The sequence below is a fragment of the Primulina huaijiensis genome, chromosome 8 (genome assembly GCF_012295235.1).
Source record: "Primulina huaijiensis isolate GDHJ02 chromosome 8, ASM1229523v2, whole genome shotgun sequence".
In the NCBI taxonomy this organism is placed as follows: Eukaryota; Viridiplantae; Streptophyta; class Magnoliopsida; order Lamiales; family Gesneriaceae; genus Primulina; species Primulina huaijiensis.
Window position 1 is genome coordinate 3,646,138 of NC_133313.1, and position 21,574 is coordinate 3,667,711.

General features: G+C 35.8%; 2 protein-coding genes across 3 annotated transcripts in view; both read right to left on the reverse strand.

Moving 5' to 3' along the window:
• The window catches only part of LOC140983258 (homeobox-leucine zipper protein ATHB-13-like), an 11,266-nt gene extending 4,529 nt beyond the window's left edge, over positions 1 to 6,737 (reverse strand). The window contains exons 1-2 of one of the 2 annotated variants that reach the window (XM_073450218.1): positions 6,483 to 6,737; positions 5,851 to 6,239 (exon numbers count right to left, since the gene is read on the reverse strand). In XM_073450218.1, coding sequence (XP_073306319.1) covers positions 5,851 to 6,239; positions 6,483 to 6,597 — 504 coding nt within the window. In that variant the 5' untranslated portion in view covers positions 6,598 to 6,737. The remainder of the gene's footprint in view (positions 1 to 5,850; positions 6,240 to 6,482) is intronic. The other variant, XM_073450219.1, reaches the window with a different exon arrangement.
• A 7,435-nt stretch (positions 6,738 to 14,172) lies between these two features.
• Positions 14,173 to 15,393, reverse strand: LOC140983658 (transcription factor PRE3-like). Its single transcript, XM_073450796.1, has 2 exons — positions 15,083 to 15,393; positions 14,173 to 14,319 (listed from the first exon to the last, which is right to left on the reverse strand). Exons 1-2 carry the CDS (start codon positions 15,209 to 15,211, stop codon positions 14,173 to 14,175), a joined length of 276 nt encoding a protein of 91 aa, XP_073306897.1. The 5' UTR covers positions 15,212 to 15,393.
• Between the last annotated feature and the right edge of the window lie 6,181 nt (positions 15,394 to 21,574).

The following is a 21,574-nucleotide window of genomic DNA, read 5'->3' on the forward strand; positions in this document are numbered from 1 at the left end:
CTGCTCCTCTACTAGGCGATGCCTTAGTAGGAAAATTTAATTTTTCTCACCCTCACAATGCAACAACTTTCATGAATTGAAAAGAAGAACTTGATTTTATTGAATTCCAACGGATTACATAGGAAAATTCAGAAAATAAAATACATCAACGATAGAATCAAGAATAATACTTCCTAAGGTGATAAGCATTCCAAGGCCTCTTCAAAGCCTTGCCTTGTGCATTCTCCAAGTAATAGGCTCCAGAGCTCAGCCTCTCGATCACTTTGAAGGGACCCTCCCACTTTGGGTCCAACTTTCCTCTCTGCTCTTCTGGCACCTTCCTCAGGACCAAGTCACCTACCTGGAAGTTTCTCTGAACGACCCTCCGATTATAAGACTGTGCAATACGGTTCTTATAAGCTTCCATGTGAATGCTGGCAGCCTCTCTCTTTTCTTCCAGAAGATCAAGGTCAGTGGCGCGTCTCGCATCATTGTCTTCGTCATAAAACATTATTCTTGCTGATTCCAACCCAATCTCAGCTGGGAGCACTGCCTCATTACCATAGACCAAACTGAAAGGAGTTTCTTTGGTTCCTTCTCTTGGGGTGGTTCGGTATGCCCATAAGACACTTGGTAGCTCATCAACCCAATTTCCCTTAGCATTGCCAAGTCGAACTTTCAGACCCTGCACCAGCGTCCGATTAGTCACCTCCACCTGCCCATTACTCTGCGGGTAAGCTACAGATGTAAAGACTTGTTGGATCTTCATCTCTTTACACCAAGCTTGGATCTTAGCCCCTTGGAACTGTCTCCCATTATCAGATATCAATCTTCTAGGCACCCCATATCTGCACACTATATTCTTCCATAAGAATTTCAGAACGTCACTCTCAGTGATTCTTGCCAACGGCTCTGCTTCCACCCATTTCGAGAAATAGTCAACTGCCACCAATAAGAACTTTTTCTGAGCAGGAGCTATAGGAAAAGGCCCCACAATATCCATTCCCCACTGGTCAAAAGGACAAGCGGCCGTGATAGCCTTCATCATCGCGGTCGGCCGGTGATGCAACCGGGCATGACGTTGACAACTATCACAAGACATCACTATCTCTTGAGCATCATGCAGCACTGAGGGCCAAGAATAACCGGCTAGCAACACCTTCCTTGCCAACGCATAAGCCCCCAAGTGATTTCCACAGCACCCCTCATGAACTTCTCGGAGTACATAATCAGCCTCTTGATAACTCAAGCATCGAAGAAGCGGCCCTGCGAAAGACGTTCTATACAACACTTCTCCGATCATCACATAACGCGAACATTTTGTCTTCAACTTACGAGCTTCGCGAGGGTTATCAGGAAGCTTTCCCTCTTTCAGGTAATCAATTATGCCAGTCCTCCAATCCTCCTCCCCCTGTTCAAATGCGGGTGAACTCGTGTGAGGTGTGAGTTCAACTTGGAATACCACATCTCTAGTCTTCCAACTTCCCAGTGTTCCAGCCATTTTGGCTAGAGTGTCCGCCTTTTCATTTTCTTTCCTGGGAATCTGTTCAAATGTAATCTCTGCAAATTTTTCTCTGACTCTGTCCACTTCTTGAGCATACTCAATAAGTTTTTCATCTTTCACATCATACGTTCCCTTCATCTGTTGTGCTACCAGCTGTGAGTCAGAAAAAATAAGTACCCGGGTAGCTCCCACGTTTCTGGCTGCTCGAAGTCCTGCCAATACAGCTTCATATTCTGCCTCATTGTTGGATGCTCGAAAGTCCAACCTTACCGCTAACTTCACCTCCTCCCCAGCCGGTGAAATCAGTACCACTCCCACCCCACTTCCCTCCTTCGAAGATGAACCATCCACGTATACTTTCCAAGGGTCCTCATTTTCTTGATGCACGGTCTCAGCCAGAAAATCGGCTAAGGCTTGGGCTTTAATAGCTGTTCTCGGCTCATACTGGATGTCATACTCTCCCAGTTCAGTAGTCCACTTGACCAAACGACCAGACATATCTGAATGAGTTAAGATCTTCCCCAATGGACTATTGGTGAGTACCACAATTGGATGAGATAGGAAATATGGCCTCAAACGTCTTGCTGTCATCACCAAAGCCAAAGCCAATTTTTCCAACCCTGAGTATCTGATCTCTGCCCCTTTGAGTGCATGCGAAACATAGTAAACCGGCTGTTGAACGGATCCATCTAGCTTGACAAGGACCGAACTCACAGCTCCTTCAGTGGCAGATAAATATACCCACAAAGGCTCACCAGCTGCCGGCTTGGCCAGGACAGGAAGCTCGGCAAGATATTCCTTCAATTCTGTGAAAGCCTTCTCACAATCCGGACCCCATTCAAATTTTTTCGCCTTCCGCAAAGTCCGGAAGAACGGTAAGCTTCTGTGAGCAGACCTCGAGATAAACCTCGCCAACGCTGCGATCCTCCCCGTCAACTTCTGCACATCATTCGGTCCTCGGGGAGAAACCATGTCTTGGATAGCTCGAACCTTCTCGGGGTTAGCCTCAATCCCTCTCTCTGTCACCATATAACCCAAAAACTTTCCACTCCTCACCCCGAAGATACACTTTTGAGGATTCAGCTTCAGCCCGTAGGATCTGAGGGTGGCAAAGGTTTCCACCAAATCTGGTATGAGCTGGGCTGAGTCTTTTGATTTTACCATGATGTCGTCCACATACACTTCGACATTCCTTCCCACCTGCTCAGAAAATACTCTATCCATCAATCGCTGATACGTGGCTCCGGCATTTTTGAGTCCGAAGGGCATGACCACGTAACAGAAAGTTCCTTCAGAGGTGATGAAACTCACTTTATCTTGATCCTCCACAGCCAAGGGAATCTGATGGTACCCTTGATAAGCGTCCAACATGCACAAATACTGATGTCCAGCTGTGGAGTCCACCAATTGATCTATCCGAGGCAAAGGATAACAATCTTTAGGACATGCCTTGTTGAGATCTCTGAAGTCCACACACATCCTCCACTTCCCTGAACTCTTCGGAACAAGAACGACATTCGAGAGCCAAGTAGGAAACTGTACCTCTCGAATGTGCCCAGCATTGAGCAACTCTCCCACCTCCTTTTTTATAACTATATCTTTCTCGGGCCCGAAATGTCTTTTCTTCTGCTTCACGGGACGAGAATTTGGTAAAATGTTTAATCGGTGTTCTGCTACATCGGGGCTCGTCCCTGTGAGCTCTTGGGCTGACCAAGCGAACCCGCTGAGATTAGCATGTAAACAAGTAATGAGTTCATCCCTGATCTCTGGGTCAAGGTCAGGGGCTATCCTTAGCGTCTTCTTATCGGGCCCCAATGCCACGATCTCCGGCTTCTCATCCATCACCTCATGAACCTCCCTCACTACTATGGGCAACCCGCTTCGCCCCCTTCTGATCATATTGACCTCCACACGCGCCCTCTTCCCCTCTTCTTTCACTATCCCCTCGTAACACCGACGCGCGACCCTCTGGTCCCCGCATAAGACTCCAACCTCCTTCCCTACAGGAAACTTCAACTTCTGATGATACGTGGACGCTACAGCTCTGAAATCCTTTAGGGCTGGTCGCCCCAGAATTCCATTATAAGCGGATGGGGTGTCCACCACAGTAAATGTTGTCATCTTCGTTACCCGCCGAGGCTCATGTCCCAAAGATAGAGGAAGGACAATCTGACCCAACGGTGGGATGGCATGTCCTGCAAACCCATATAGAGGAGTGGAGATCGGCTCGAACTCAAATCCCTCCACCTTCATCTGATCCAGAGTGCTCTTGAACAAGATATTCACTGAGCTTCCATTATCAATAAAGATTCGTGCCACATCGTAATTGGCAACGGTTGCTGTCACCACCAAGGCATCGTTATGTGGAGCCACAACGCCTCGGAGGTCTTCCGGCCCAAAACTGATGACAGGATCTTGGGGTAAGTCTGCACCCCTGGATATCTCAAAATTCTCCATCCTCCTCCCGTGTGCTTTCCGAGCTCGCCCAGAGTCTCCATCAGTAGCACCCCCCGAGATCATGTGAATCATTCCTCTCGTGGGGTGGTTATCTTCATCTGCTCTCCTCCTCGGCTCGACAGGTTCCCGAGGAACATCTTGACCCCGCCCTTCTCTTCTCGGCTCTCCGACCCTCTGGTTGATCCAAGGAGGACCTCGACCTCGCCTAGGAGATGGGCGAGGCTTCGGTCGGTCCCCGGATGAGGATGCCTCTCGTTTGTCCGCCGGAGGCATCCTAACACCGCCCTCCGCTCTCTGCGACTTCTCCCACCTTCCCTCTGGCTCCCTCACCTCCATTACCTTATCGCGATTCCTGTTTAGAGGAACATGTGATGAGAATTGTCCTCTACTTCTATTTCTGTCCTCCTCCTTCTCCCCTGAACCTCTCTTCCTACCTCCTCTCTCTCCCCCCTCCATCCTACTTCCCCCGGGCCGCTGCTCCATCCTTCTATACCGTTGGGCATCCTCTAGATTTACATACTTTTCCGCCCGAGCCAGCAAGTCATCATAGGTCGACGGAGGTTTCTTGACCAGTGATTTAAAAAACTCCCCTCCTCTCAAGCCTTGGGTGAAGGCACTTATCATGATGTCCGGGGTAGCTGATGGTATCTCCAGCGCTGCATTGTTAAAACGATGGACAAATTCTCGCAAAGTCTCAGACTCCTGTTGTTTCATCACGAACAGGCTCAAATAATTTTTTTGGTGCCTCTTACTGCTAGCAAATCGGTGCAAGAATGCAGCTGAAAAGTCCTCAAAAGAACGTATGGAGTTGGGCTGCAGGGTGTTAAACCACTGCTGGGCTGACCTCACCAACGTGCCCAGAAACACCCTGCACCTAACTCCATCTGAATATTGGTGCAACAAAGCTGCATTTTCAAATCTCCCCAAGTGTTCCTCAGGGTCAGTATGTCCGTCATACTCACCAATGTTAGATTGTCGGAAATTCAGAGGAAGCCCTTCCTCCAAGATGGCTAGTGAAAAAGGGCTTCCTCTCTTGGGTACCGGCGCTCTGCTTCCTACCTGCTCCCTCAACCTCCGTATCTCCTTCCACATCTCCCCCATCTCACTAATCTCCCCAGTTGGGAGGGGTTGCGTCTCCTCCACCCTGCTCTGGTGGATTTCAACATTTTCCTCACGTTCCTGACGGGCGGCCTGCTCCTCTACAAACACAGACTCTTGATTTCTTTTCATGGCCTCATCCACTGTCCGGGTGATAAATTGGCCCAACTGCTCTAGGGTTAAGTTCCCCACGTTCTCATTGGGACGGGTTTGCTCGACCCTTGTCTCGTGAAGGGGCTGCTCGGTTCTTGTCTCTTGACGAGGTTGTTCATGTCTCGTCTCAAGACGCGGTTGTTCATGTCTTGTCTCAACATGAGACTGTTCGGGTCCCCTCTGAGGACGCGATGATGCTGAGGTAGCCCTTCTACTTCCTTTCCTGCCTACCATCTCTACGTCTCAACTCAAGTATTCCCACAGACGGCGCCAAGTGATACTCACGGGAAATTTCGTGTCCGATCCCAACGAGCGTCACTAGTTCAGACGTGGGCTTTAAGATCACCCTGAGACTGAAATCAAGAAAAAGACCGTTAGAAGGGGGCCAGGAGGGTGTCCTGGCGTAGCCCCTCCGACGCTCAAGTCAGAGACTGAGGATATATGGGGGGAGCAGCTAAGGGCGCTGCTGAAAACAATATAGTGAATAATTCAACTGAACGCTCAAACCTGGTATTTATAGGGGGATGCCTGGGCTCGTCATGGGCCCTTCACCTGTGGGCCCTAGATATGGGCCGGATCTCGATGGGCTCATCCATGGGGTATCAATCAAGTTTAAGGAAATAAAGGATCAAGTTGATTAAATTGGAGACATTAATTACCTCAGCATGAAGTTTCTGATTATGTGCTTGAAGGGAATCATTCTCTTTTTTGAGAGCTTCGAATTGTCTCTTAAGAAGTTCGTAATCCTTTTCCAATTGCTTAGTCTTCCATCTAGCTCTCCTGTTCTGAAACCAGATGGCAATCTGTCTGGGCTGAAGCCCGAGGGCTCGGGCCAGCTGCAGCTTTCTTTCGGGCTCCAGCTTGTTCCCTTGCTCAAAGTTCTTCTCCAGAGTCTTTACTTGCTCCATGTTCAGCCTCCTCTTTTTCTCCCCCAGTAGCGATCCGTCGTCGGATAGCTCATCATCTCTCATGTTCATGATCTCATCACAGCCGTCCATTCCTGTCGAGAATGACATTGATGATCTCTTCCCTAGCAGGGAAGCCACACCTACACAAAGAAAATTCATTGTTCTTTCTTACAAGTATGTATAACTGTGTATATCATACTTTTTGTGAACGATAATCCATTCTAATTTCAATATGATTCCTCTATCATCACACAGAACAAATCTCAAGAATCTTCCTTCAAGAATCATTAAAAAAAAAAAGACTGCTCACAAAAAGAAAAATCTCATAAATACTACAGTATGTAATATAAATACAAAATGAGAAGAAGCAAAAAAGAAAGTACCGTGAAATTCGTGGGGACTACATGAAGGAAGAATCAATGGTGCAAGAGAAGTGGAGGGACGATTGTGATGATCATGATCTTGATGTAGCATGAAATTGGAGTGGAAGAACGCCATTTTCAGTACATTTTATGAGCTATAAAAATGGTGCCACCTGCAGTTTGAGTAATTGGGATAACGATATAATCCACCAGTCATTGTGAGTATTTCTTGATAAATGGGTTGCAAAATGGAGACCAAAACTATTAATATGAAAGGGAGGGGTGTGGATGGAAATTTCATATATTTTAAACTATATGGTAAAACATATTTCATTTCATGTATTTTAAGTCGTTGGGTGGTATGTAATATATGTGACTTGTCCCACATGAATTTTATGTGAGATTTATTCCATTAATCAATAAGCTAACGATTGTGCTGTATGGGTTGCGTAAAATTTATGCAATTAATTGATTACCCATTGATTAATTCTTATTTCACCCAATACATGGAAAATATTAGTCAGTTTAATCTCTAAGCTATCATGTTTTGGATTTTTGTGATCGATCTACTTTTTAAAGTTGGATTTTTTTTTAAAAATGTGCTAGTTTTGAGTTTTTTAAGTCGTTTTTCTACTTATTGTTTATGTGGTTTTACATGTGCATGCTAGCAATTGTTAATTTCATGTCAGCAATTTTCGATACCACACAAATTATTACATTGAAACCCGACTTTAACTACTTAGATAACTAAAATCTTTAATAAAATTTAGATATTTTACCCCATATATTATAGTTCTTATGTGCACTAATATTCATTGCTTTAAACGATATGTATGGAAATAATAGCTTAAAAGCCTCATCGGATTCAAGGCGAGGGCTCCTTTTCTTTGGAAAATTGTGTTGTGTGTGGTGAGGGATAGTTTTTTAACTGTAGCTAAGAAGTGGGATTTTTTATTAGCATTAATTATAATTATTATACGTTATGCCCCATAAATGTACCTCTCAAGATCAGGTCCAAACCCCCGTCTCATCCCTAGCCTAGGTAGAAGGTCCATGACATGCTAGATATTCTTCTATAAATACCAGATTTGAGTGTCTAAATACCAGATTTGAGTGTCTAATTCATAATTCACTATATTGATTTTGAGCAGCATCTTTAGCTGATGCATAATTATATTCTCAGCTTCTGACTTGAGCGTCGGAGGGGCTACGCCGGGACACTCTCCCGACCCCCTTCTAACGGTCTCCTTCCTGATTTCAGCTTTGAGTAAATTCGAGATTTGCATTCGGACTGCTATACCTGTTGGAATCGGACTCTAAATTTTCAGTGAGTATCAATACGTTTTATATATATTACAAGTTAGATAAATGAATCTGAAACGGTAGTAAATCCAAAAAAATTTCGATGATTTGAAAAATAAGAATCAAGAAAACCAGAATTTTTTTAAACTTTTTTCTTGTAAAAAGCCGGGTGTATATTTTTCTTCTTGGACAGTTGTCATTGAAATTTCGAGTAAAAGGGATAGTAGGCTCAATTTTTTTTTGTAGTTTGATTCCTTTGTTAAAGGAGAAAATTTGGGTTCATATAGTAACAATTTAAAAGGGAAGTGGGTGACCTAAAGTGATCGTAAAAGGAAGAAGAAAAGTAATCTTTCTTGAAATCCATCGTTATTTGAGTGGGTTTTCGTTTTCTTAAATTTTTATTTAATATACTTAATGGGCAAATCTTAGGGTGTTAGATAGCCAGGGAAGATGGTAGACCTTAAAACATTTTAGTTTAGATATGTATTAAAATATCTACGTGCTTGAGATTTTTATAAAATTATATGAAAAAATTATTAATTCAATTTATTGTCAGAAGATGATGTGTTTCAATATCGTAGTTCTCGAAAGATGAATAAAGTAGTGTAAAATTTTAACAGCTACAGAAAAATAAATTAACGAGGTCGAGAGAAAATGTAAAAGTGAAACAGTAAAACAAATCGAGATAAATGAACACCAATATTAGTCGTGCATCATGTTCCTTTCAACATTGTTTTTCTCCTTTTTGATAAGCTAGGGTATCCAAACTATGCCCCAGCTGAGTCCAATTAATCCTCATCCCAGTGTGACCTTGCCTTTCACCAATAAGTCGATCTTCCAAGAGGCGACTGGAATTCGAATACCGTCGTCGCACCTTTTACATTGTGTCATGCATACCTGCCGTTGGTTTCTTTAGATCGCGCAATAGACATAGTTGATGATCGTGATCAATATGAGACGAGAAACCTCAAAATTATCTTTAAAAAAATGAACTTATACTGTTAACAATTAAACACAATCCCGAAATCCAGTTTAGGAGATAGCTAGCTAGCTAATCTTGAACGAGTCCAGCACAGACTCAAACAGGCATCCGATGGGGTCAAGAATGCAAGAATGGCTCCAAGAGAAAGGGTAGGGTTTTCAACCTAACCCTCCAGCATACATCATGCATGCACCAAGATGAACCCACCCCCCTTCTGATCCTTTCAATCCCATTGATTATCCTCTTGTATATGTATCTAACCCCTATTCGAGTGTGTGAGAACACATAGAACAAATAGTTTTTTTTTTAAAAAAAATTAAGTAAAGAGAAAATGAAAGGATTGGAGGGCCATGGATCTCTTTTTCACAACATTACGTTGCTGTACCTTAATTTGTCCGTGTGCCCCTCCAACTGTGCATTTCTGTTCCATCGCTTCAATTTTTAATATACTGAGACATCAACGAGTGACCCTCGAAATGTCTTTTCTCCTTCTATTCCATCATATATCTTTCCATTTTCTATAACACGAAATGGACGCTGAGTCAATGTAACGCCCAGCAAATATATATTTATATAGTATGGATTTTGGAGTGGATAAATTATATTTTTATACAATTTCACATGAACTTTCATATTTCAATAATGAAGGGCAGCATAAGCTATCATACATGGAATAATAGGACTTAATTAGGAAATAAACAAACATACGAGGGAGCCCTAAAGTTTATGTTTAATGTTCCTTTCCATGAAGAAACCAAAAGTTGGAATATTTTAAGAAAATTACGACGAACGAGAGAATATTATATACACACTGAAATAAATAAAGTAACACTAAAAGTTACGTCACCTTGAATTAATGGTGGTCAAGTGGAAGCCATTAATTTTTTTTTCTAACATTAAAGAGGCCAAAGACTATGACGTGACTTTATTAGTTGGAAGATGAAAGGCTCCCCTTTGGAATGGGACATTTCCATACCTCAATTTTGAATTATTGGATTCTATAACTAAGTATTTTATATATACACGCATTGCATTCATATCCATATATAATTTTAACTTGTCTCAAAATTGATAAATTTTTGAATTACGAATTCGAAACTTCTTGGTTTTTCAATGTCACCCACATGTATATGATCTAGAAATGAGTCTAGAAGTGGCCACCGCCTAAATTTCGGATACCATATACCGTATCAAAAATATCGGTACGAGAAAAATTATACCGTTATCTTATCGAATTTTCGGTATACCAAAAGTCGTCATACAGAAAAATCGGTACGGTATCGGTAAAATATCGTCCTACCGAAAATATATATAAAAAATTCATTCTCTTATAATTTCAAGACCAATTATTACCAATACTTAACAAATCCGTCAAGAAAGTCAAAGAAACCAATAAAGATATATACAAAACAAATCCATAAAATATCCATGCAAGACATCAATAAACACCAATAAACTTCAACCGCAACATGTGCGACTTCTTCAACCGCTATCTTTGCAATAATGTATGAGGTCTTGTGATTTCCGAAGCATGTCAGCTTTTCGACAAGTTGAGAATCAGCATCCAGTCCTTTAGCTAGCTGTAAGGTTAGGCTATAAAGATAAAACTTCTCAAAAGTTTAAATATAAGTGGAGTTGGTTCACTGAACTTTGATTTGGACTATTCCAACATGATGAGTCCAAACAGAAGTTAAATTCTTTATTTTGGTACAGTATCGATATATATCGTTTTATACCAAAAAAATTGTTTTAAAATTTATATATATTATTTCGGTATCGGTACCATATCGTACCGAAAATCTCGGTATACCGAAAATTCGATATTTTTTTCCACCCTAGAAATGACACATAAAAATGGGGCAAAAATCAGGAAGATTGCATCTAAAGAACAAAATCGTCTTCTATTTTAAATATATATATCTCAAAAAACTCAGCCCAAAAATTTTTTTTTTAATATCAAATGAAGGTCAAATGCAATTTTATATGTACTAGATGTATGGATATATTTCACAAATTAATTATTTTATTTAATATATATTAATTAAATTTTTAAGAATATTCCATTTCAGGTCAAGAAAATATGATGCCCATGTGCCCTTTTCTGCTGCACATCACTCAGTTTCCTCTTTCTTCTTCATTGAAAGTGATTTCTCAACCACCGCCCATCACTATAGTACACAGTTTTTTTGTGTTCCCGTTCTAATATAAATATTATTTAAATGTATATAATTTTAAATATTATTTGTTTTGTAAATGATTTTGATCCCAAAATTTTCGTCGGTTTTCAATTTACTGAAAGATAAACAACGTTTCAAGTAAATAATAATAATGATAATAATAGATTAAAATATGTATGTTGATTATAAATCAAAGTTATCATTAAATGATATAATTTTCAGTTTATATTTTACGATTTAATAATGATTATAATTTGTAAAAAAATCATTATTTTCACTTTTTACATAGGAAGAACTTCTTTAATTATCAAGAAATCAAATTGAGTGGTATAAGCCTTTAAACGAATCCTTTAAACGAATAACATCTAGGAGTTTTGATTATGTGAGCACCAATGAGGTGTCACTCACCTGTTGAATGCATAATTTTTCTATATTTCATCACATCCAATGGGTAAGTGACACCTCATTGGTGCTCACATAAGTGTGCACGATAGGTGTGCAGCATATCAAAACTCTAACATCTAGTATATATGATTTAGAGGAAATTTTGGTCAAGTAGCTCTCTAAAACATACCTGGAAAAACCAAAGACTTTTTATAAATAATTTTATATCATTATTATTTAAAACATATTATATATTGTTTCAATGTAATAATTGTTTTTGTTAGGTAGAACGATTAAAACATGGAGTTGAATTGACTCCATGTTGGGATAAATTTGAAATCTATCACAATGCCTTAATGGTGCATTTGATGAGAAGGATTTGAAATCCGTTAATTTCGATTATAACTTTATTATTAACGTTGAAGCAATACCTCAAATATTAAATGCATATCTTACTTATTTATACAAGCTGAATGAATTTCAAATGACAGTATTATTAAATGAATTTGAAATTCGTCGTAATTAACATCAAACATTATATAAACATGCAAATTATGTATTTGAAGTTTATGTTCTTGTTTTTCTAAAACAATAAAAATACATTTGAAATTCATCAATTCAAATGCAATCTAAAAATAATTATTTGAAATTTTGAATTTATTGTCAAGTAGATTATCCCAACCAAATAACAAAATAATTGGGGTGTTAATTATAAATCTGATTTAAATTCGTGACGATTTATTATCACAAAATTTTTTGTGAGACTGATTCATGAGTCAATTTCGGTAGACGAATTTTTTATTTGGATCACCCATGAAAAATGATTACTTTTTATGTCAAAAGTATTATTTATTATTATAAATATGAGTATAAATGACTTGTCTCACAGATTTTATCCATGAGATCGTCTCCCAAAATTTATGAGATTATATCACAAGAAATCTACGAATTATTATTGACAAGTTCTACCCGAATGAGTGGAGTGAACATTACTAATTGAATATAGGGATTAAGATCCTATGAGCCTAGTATATCTAAACTATTATACATAATACAGCTGGCTTTATCTAGGAATTTTTATTTTAAAAAAACAAACAAACAAACGTTGGTGTTTTAAAATCTTTTGAAAAAAAAACATCGTTTTCCACGGAAAATTGTAAGAACATGATCAGACGTTATTGGGAAGTGCGTTCGAAATAATTTTTAAATATGAGATTAATTTAATTAAGATAAAATGTGTGTATCTTATTATATCAGCTTTAATTCAAAAAAAATTTATTTATTTTTTTAATGAAAATACATAAACATCGAATAAAATATTAATCGATAGTGTATATTAATATCTTCTCACAAATTATAAAAATAATTAAATAAAAACAATTTGTATCTCTAAAAATTTGGAAACGTGTTTGGTTGTCGCAATCCAGTTTCGTGTTAAACTCAACTCAATGGACCTTGAGAAAATCCACATTCATGTTTGGGCCATTAAAATTCAAATTTAACATTTGCAAATTTATTTTGATCCAACCATTGAGATTATGTATGTATGTGTGTGTGTGTGTTTTTTTTTTTTTTTTTTTTTATCTAGGTGAAATTTAACAAAAAAATTATAGATTCTTCTATAATTAAAAATGAATAAAAATTTCTTTGCAAAACCAATGAGATTTAGTTTTGTGGATATTTTTATGTCACAAGAGTTTTAGTGATAAAATAGCACGGAATAGAGCTAATTCCGTCGTTAAACTTGGATTAAATAGAAAAATCGCGGGGAACTTATTTAATCTGATAATATGGTGTGCTGAAAAAATATCTGAATTTAATTTGGGTTTTTCAAAATAAAATGTAAAAACCACTCATTATCAAACACTTTAAACTATAGTGATTGAGCAATGGTATTTCAGTTCTGAACATAAATAATTAGAGTAATGCTAAAATTATAACCAATATATCGTTATAGCGATATCTACAATCATTATCTCGCGATATTTTATTGTTATATCGCTAGATTTTGTATTCAATATATAATGAGATTTTGACGAATTGAATTTTTGTATTAAATTTTTTGTGTTGTACAAATTAATATACAAATATCGATGTACATGTAGCATAACTCAATAGTGGTCAAAGATAGAACTTTCCAATATTGTAGTTTCCAGAATTTTAGACCACGAAGGACACCAGGCCATGGGTGGATGCCGTGTAGGCAAACTTCCATGTTTCTATATGATATTTATAGAATAAAAAATAGTCAATATAATATTTATATAGTTGGTTATAAATTAATATGTGTGGCACGACTATGATATAATAATTTGGATTTGAATCCAGAAAATTTATAATTATTATTTGAGAAACTCGATTTTTGGTTATGTTATTGAACAATTTACAGTTCAGACCTCTAACTTGTAATTTTCTCCGATTTTATTCATTTTCTCATCGAAGTGTTCTCATCGAAGTGCTGATGTAGTGCCAGAAAATGATTGTGTGTCAAATTGATGAAGTGCGACGGATATTTCTAAAGTGTTTGACGCCACATCAGCAATACGGTGGAAAAAAGACTAAAACTTGAAGAAAATGTGTGATTTAATAGACTAAGACTATTAATTGAATAATAACATAACTAGATTTAAAAAAACGTAATAAATACATTACAAAAAATATAATTTTCCTATTATTTTCATATATATTTTCAATTGAAATAATTAATTTGGATTTTATTATTATTATTATTATTATTATTATTATTATTATTATTATTATTATAATCTCAAATTTTATAGCATTCAAAATCCGTATAAGATGGGCCTAATACAGCCAGGTGTACAATAATGATGGCAAAAGGTACAAGCTCATGTAAGCTCTATTATCACATTAGCAAGGTCCGAATAATGGCCGCTTGAGCACTGTCGGATGATTCCAAAAGCTCCGACAATCGATCGCTCAGGTCATCAATTTCTCTGTGTAAGTTCCTAATGTAGTTGCAAGTCTCTTGCAACACCTTCGAAGCCGGGACCTGTCAATATTTAAACCAAGGGTAAGGCTAAATTTATTCGAAATCGGCCCCGAAAATATATCTAGTTCTTGCCTCGTTTATAAGGGAAAATGCAACAAAACTATATCATGATCCGATATTTATTTTCGAAATACACATACTAATATTTTACGAGAAAATTGTAATTTTGATCATATTTATTTATCTCTTTATAATTTTAGTTATCTAAGTCAAATTTCAGTTTTAATCTCTTTGATTTTTGTAATTTTTCAATGTGTCGCTCTTACGGCGCCGACATGGGCTGACGTACATTTTCCTTGTGATTTGACTACTAAAGTAGAAGTTCAAAATTACAAATAAAAACATAAATGACCAAACTTGTGATTTTCATTTGCTTTATATTTCTTTCAAAAAAAAATTATGTTATTATATTATATTCTAACTCAATTTTATAATCACTAAAATTTTAAAATCGCGATATTATAATAAGAAGTTGAATATCCCAATACTTTTCGACAGGAAATGATATCTACTGTAACCGAGTTTTCATCGTATTCTGCAATTCAACTTGTGATGAAGGCTTATAGGAAAGATTAGCATGTTGCATATATTTCAGCCAATTAGGAAAAGATTAAAATCGCAAAAAGTCTAGTAGCGAATGCTTGCGAGCTCGATTAGTGTGATATCCCTTGAAAAAAGATTAGAATTTTATTGAACAAATCTATGGATTTGAAACGGACTGCATATTGGCATGCATGCATAGTACTCAGAACGGTAAGATCACCTTGTCGGAGGGGCGGCTGTTGCGAATTTCAGGGATAAGCTGCTGCAGTTTGGAGACAAGATCGGCAATCTGATCCTCACTTATCCTCGAAACTCCGGATTGATTCGAACGTGATCTTCTGCTTGACATTATCAATATAAGCAACAAATTGGCCAAGGGGTATTAGTTTAGACCTTAAATCTGTAAGAATATATCTATTTTCAATTCTTGAGAGAGTATTGGAGGAGGGAATTGATAGGAAATGGGATTTAAACTAAGGGAAAAATATGAAAAGAGAAATGTTGAGGGGAACAAGTGATGGCAGATGGATGAAGGAATTTTGTGGAATGCAAAACATACTAATGGAGTAGTGTGGAAGGTGATGAATTAAGACAAGTTCATGGGAGAAAGAAGTGGGCTATATCTGTTTTTAAATAGAAGATTTGATACCTGAAGCTTCATTGACTGTCGGATATGTTGCACAGAGTTAAATNTATATAACTAGTTTCTGTATTTACATAGTAAAAAAACATATTAGTAACTCTCTGGAGTTTGGGTTGGTCTCATTTATCGTTTTGATTTATATACTAGGAGGGATCAGTGACCGACGATTTTGGTTGGGAATAATTATAGCAAGCGGACAATGTCAAATTATAATAATTGGATGATGAGTTCAAGTATCGTACACACAGAGATCAATATTTAAATATTAGAATATGAATTATTTTTCTTAATTTAGGCTAATCAAATTCAAGTGAGAAAAGATAAATTAATTTAAACTAAAGTAAATAATTAAAATAAATTAACTAAAGCAAAAAAAATTCAAATTATTAATTTAGACAAAAATTCAAATTCTTAAAAATGACTAAGGTGCATAACGGTACTGAGACAAGTTTACAATCTACGTGTCAAATTCGAATTCAATAAATTAATTACTTATTCATGACGAAATTCTCAAGATTATTTATTAAGCGATTTCTCGAATTAGTAAACTAAATTAAATCTAACAATCAATTATTCATAACCGAATTTAATTATATTAAACTGCATTAAGTTACGTTGTTGTGGAATTTCAGTTTTTCAACCTAAAGTTGTACATTAACCGAATATTATTTCTAGACAGTTTAACCATGTGTTGATTGATGTATTGAAGTAAATATTAATCTTTCGCCTTCCAGATTTATATTACCTAACAAATTTTCAATTTAATTGGTTAGATTAAAAAACACGTGATAAACGACAAAAATCGAAATAAATAATAAAATAAAATCAAACTCAAAACATCAAAAATAATTTGTCTCGGCCCTATCGTGGTCTTGGTCTATAAAAGTCTACTCCATAAATTCAAAACAAAAGTGAAAACTCATGTTTAATTTATATGAGAAAACATAATCAAGAATGAATAAAAGGAATCATAAGTGATTTTGGCGTGGTGAGGTCTTCCTCCAAATTTAGCCTTTATCTTCCTATGTGTTCTTCTTCTTCATCTTTGTTGTTGTCTTCACTTCTGTTCTTCTCTGTTCGCGTCTGTTCACATCACTCTTGTAGTTCTCTTTTTATCTCTACTTAATGAGCTTAATCCTCCAAATTTTTGAAGCACATGCCAAGTTCTAGTTGTTGATAAAATTGGTGAGACTTCATCTCTATTAAGATTTACCTGGATTTTTTTCCAAAAATCCAGGATTCTCACTTTAATAAAATATAAAAATATTTTATTTCATTTTTTTTTGTATTTTGTTGTCTTTGAAATCTTGTACGATCATCTTATCTTCAAAACTAGGCTTTCTTCCTCTTTTGTTCAAATCTATAAGTAAGATAAAATTATCATGTAAATTATACTCTACCAATATGATCAATAGTATTTATTATATAACAATCAGAAGAGCCAACATGATATTTTATACTATGAAAAACATTAAAAGTTATCTTATCATCATTCAACCTGAAAATTGACTCACATTTTTCAACATCTTGAGAGCTCTTCAAGTAGCTAATAAAGGACTACCTAAAATGAGGAGATCTCACAATCTTCCTTTCATGTCTAGTACAACAAAGTCAACTAAAAATATAAATTTATCAACTTTAACCAAAACATCTTTTATAACCCCTTTAGGATATTTAATAGATCTATGTGCAAGTTGAAGGAAATAGTGATTGGTTTAACTTCTCCAATCCCCAAATTCTCAAAACAAAAGGCATAAGATTCATGTTAGCACCTGGATCACACCATGCCATGTTAAAATTAGAAATACCTATATTGCAAGGAATATAGAAACTACCTGTATCCTTAAGCTTATGAGTTAATTTATTTTGAAAATTTGCTAAACACTCATCAGAAAGCTTAACAATTTCAAAATCAACAAGTTTCCTCTTTTAAATCAAAATATCTTTAAAAAAATGAGCATAAAAAAGCATTTGAGCATAAGTCTCTGTAAAAAGAATATTTATGTTCAATTTCTTAAAAATTTCAATGAATTTTGAAAATTGATGATCCAATTGCAGTTATCTTGCTCTTTGAGGAAATGAGATTGTATTAATATCAATATTATCATTAGAATTAAACTCCTTACCTTTCTTACTTGTCTTCCGTGTAGTGGTGATGTGAGTGTTCTTTTTCTTAGCATCTTCCATATTTGATTTCACTCATCCATCATCTTTTTCCTCAACATCCGTAGAATTTGGCTTCTTTGGTTCCTCATCCTCGGCCTTGATCACTATACTCACTACATTCACTCTTTTCGGATTTTTCTCAGTATCACTTGTAGTGTTCTAAGAGCTCGATTTGCTAACTGATTGGTTATTTGACCCATTTGAGCTTCCAACATTTGCAAGATAGCATCATGATTTTGCATCCTAATTTCCATCCCCGCGACATGTTTCATCATAACATCCTCATAATTTGTTCTTTGATCCCCTTGCTTGAATCTTGGAGGTGTTGAGGTACCAATAATCCTTATTGTCTTAGTTTTTTAGAAGCAGGCATTTGAGGAATATGTGTTGGATTAAAGGGATTCTCAATATTCTTTAGGTGGTTTCTCAATCCTAGATTGTATTTGGACTGTATGGAGTGGATTTTTGTCTCCATTGATTTCCCACGAAATTTACTACTTCTTCATAAAAAATGGGTTGTTCATCGATGACTATTCTTTGGACTTGATTTGCTTTATTCAGTTGCAGTTGACAAAATTTATGGGTCAAACCATCAATCTTAGGAGTAAGTACATTCAACGCATTCATTTCAAGGACTCCATCCTTCTTTTCATGTCTAATGTATGGCCAACCCGCATTATTTTCAGCCATATTTGAAATTATTTTCAAGGCAACTCGTGGGGTCTTCCTGTATAAACTACCATTGGCTGTCGCATCTAGCGTGGAACGACTATAAAGATCAACTCCATTATAGAAAATCTGAACTTGCTCGGATTAAGAGAAACCATGTTGAGGACACCCCCTCAACATCTTCCTAAATCTTCCCCAAGCTGTATGTAGTGTCTCCTCATCCTTCTGACGAAAAGATGTAATATACATACGCCGTTGTGCTAGCTTGGTGGGCGGAAAATATTGATTTATGAATGTTTCTACCAAACCATACCATATAGTAATAGAGCTAGTTGGTATATCCCTAAGCTATTCGGCTGCTTCACCATGCAACGAGAAAAAGAATGGTCTCAATCTTATGGAATCCATGCTCATTCCGTTAAATTTTATCGTGTCACATATAGATAAGAATCCTTCCAAATGCGCATTAAGACCCTCAGTGTGAGATCCTCCGAATCTCACTTGATATTGTATCATTTGAATGATATTGGCTGGCTTCAACTCAAAATTGTTTGCTTCCACAGTAGGTCGAGTGATTCTCGAACCATAACCTCCAATAGTTTGTCTAGTAAGATCATAGACAGTGTGATCATCCTCCTCGTTGGTCGTTGCATCGATCCTTGGTATTTCAATTTCAATATTGTCCTCTGGTTTGAATTCTTCTTCCACGCCAGAATCTGAGGATTGCTCCCTTGTGCTCTACGTCTACGTCAAAAAGTATTCTCAATCTCTAGATCAAAAGGAGCTAATTCTATGTCTCCTATAGCACACTCATGCACTATTAAAAACACCTGGAAATAAATAAATAAAATAAACAAACTTTAAATTTATGAATATACATAAAATCAACAAAATTAAATAAAAGTATAATCTCAAGAAAATAATAAATCATAATATTAAACAATTTGATCTCCGACAACGGCACTAAAAGCTTGACCGACGATTTCGCTTGTGAATATTTCTAACAAGCAGACTAGGTCAAGTTATAGTAATTGCATGATGATTCTAAGTATCGTACCCATAGAGATATGTTTAAATGCTAGAATATGAATTATTTTTCCTAATTTATGCTAATCAAATTCAAGTGAGATAGGATAAATAAATTTAAACTAAATTAAACAATTAAAATAAATTAACTAAAGCAAAAAAATCCAAACTATTAATTTAGAAGAAAATTCAAATTTTTAAAAACGACTAAGGTGCACAAATGTGGCGAGACAACTGCATTAATTCACTGTGGAATTTAAGTTTTTCAACATAAAATAACACATTGAAATCGAATATTATTTTTATTCAGTTTAACCATGTGTTGATTGATGAAGTGATGCAAATATTAATCTTTTACTTTCCATTTTTAGATTAACTAGCAAATATCCAATTTAATTGGTCAGATTAAAAGAACGCATGATACACGATATACATCAATGAATCAAAATAAATAATAAAATCGATCAAACGTAAAACATTAAAAATAATTTGTGTTGGTCTTATCGTGGCCTTAGCATATAAAAGTCTACTCCATAAATTCAGAACAAAAGCGAAAATTCATATTTAAATTCATGAGAGAAAACATAATCAAGAAGGAATAAAAGAAATATTTACAGTGTGTTTGGTTCTTTATAAATATGAACTTGGATTTGAATTTGGAATTGGATTTGGATTTGGATTTGGATTTGGATTTGGATTTGGATTTGGAAATTCAAATATTCGAAATTCCATTTGGTGTTTGGTTTAAAATTTAAAAATGATATTTACAAATTCATTTCTTGTTTGGAGAAAAAAGGATTCGAATTTAGAATTTTAAAATTTTACTAAGCTACCCTTAGAAATCTTATCAAATTTGATGGGATTTGGATAAAAAAAGTAATTGTATGTTTTTAAAATCCAAATCCCACCAAATCTTATCAAATTTGATGGGATTTGGATATACTCGTTAAAATCCCATTAAATCCCATAAAATTCTAACAAATCTGAATTCTTTTTTTGAATTACCTTGCCAAACAGTAAAAATAGGATTTTGAAATCCAAATCCTATGAAATCCTCCCAAATCCTGGTTGCCAAACACACTGTTAGTGATTTCGGCGTGCTGAGGTATTCTTCCAACTTCAACATCTATCTTCGCTCACGTTCTTCTTCTTCCTCTCTATTGTTGTCTTTACTTTCGTTCTTCTCCGTTCACGTCTGTTCACTTAAATCATGTAGCTCTCCTTTTATCTTGATCCCTTAGGGCATCTCCAACCCTTGCACCAAAATGGCGTTTCCTCCAACGGAGCTGCGCTATTTTAAAAATAGCGCAGCTCCATTTCCCCTCTGCGCCAAATTTGGCGCAGATCTCTCTAATTTTTTTTAATTTTTTTAATTATAAATATTAATATTAAAAATTGTAAATATTATTTATATAATAATAATATATTATTTTAATAATTAGATATTTTTAAATAATAATATATTCAATAATATATTTAAAATATTTAAATAAATCAAATAAAAAAGAATATTCTAATAATATACTTTTTAGTGTAAGATTTAAAATAAATGTGTTGGAGATGGACGTTGTATTTGATGCAGAAATCGCACTATTTTAGTGCAGAATTTACACCAAAATAGATTTTTGGGTTGGAGATGGCCTTAATGGGTTTAATCCTTCAAATCTTTGAAACTCCTGTCAAGTTCAAGTTGTTGATAAAATTGATGAGAGTTCATCTCTATGAATATTTGTCCAGATTTCCTTCCAAAACTCCATGATTCTCACGTTAATAATATATAATAATATTTTATTTCCTTTCTTTTGATATTTTTTTGCCTTTGAAATCTTGTACAATCATATTATCTCCAAAACAAGGTTTTTTCATATTTTGTTTAAATCTATAAATAAGATAAAATTAAATCAAATTAGCACGAAATAAGGAATGAAAATTCAAGATAGGCACGAAAATGAAATCCCTAAAATTATATAGGAATTGGACTTATCAGTCTGCTAACCCCATTCTAATCGGATGATGTTTTATTTTTATTTTTAAAAAAAGATCGAGAAAAATAACAAAATCGCAATATAAGTTGGCCTATATGAGTTTCAATCCTTTAATTAATCAAAAATTTGTATTAGTTCAATAATTGGATATTACTGACGTATGTGACACTATGCCATCACTCTGATAGAAAAGAATAAAAAGCGAAACAAAAAAAATCAACCA

Excerpts from the sequence above, each read along its gene's own strand:
- LOC140983658 (XM_073450796.1), bottom strand. The coding sequence starts at position 15,211 with ATGTCAAGCAGAAGATCACGTTCGAATCAATCCGGAGTTTCGAGGATA. Across the intron at positions 14,320-15,082 it reads ACAGCCGCCCCTCCGACAAG|GTCCCGGCTTCGAAGGTGTT; the intron begins GTGATCTTACCG and ends AAATATTGACAG.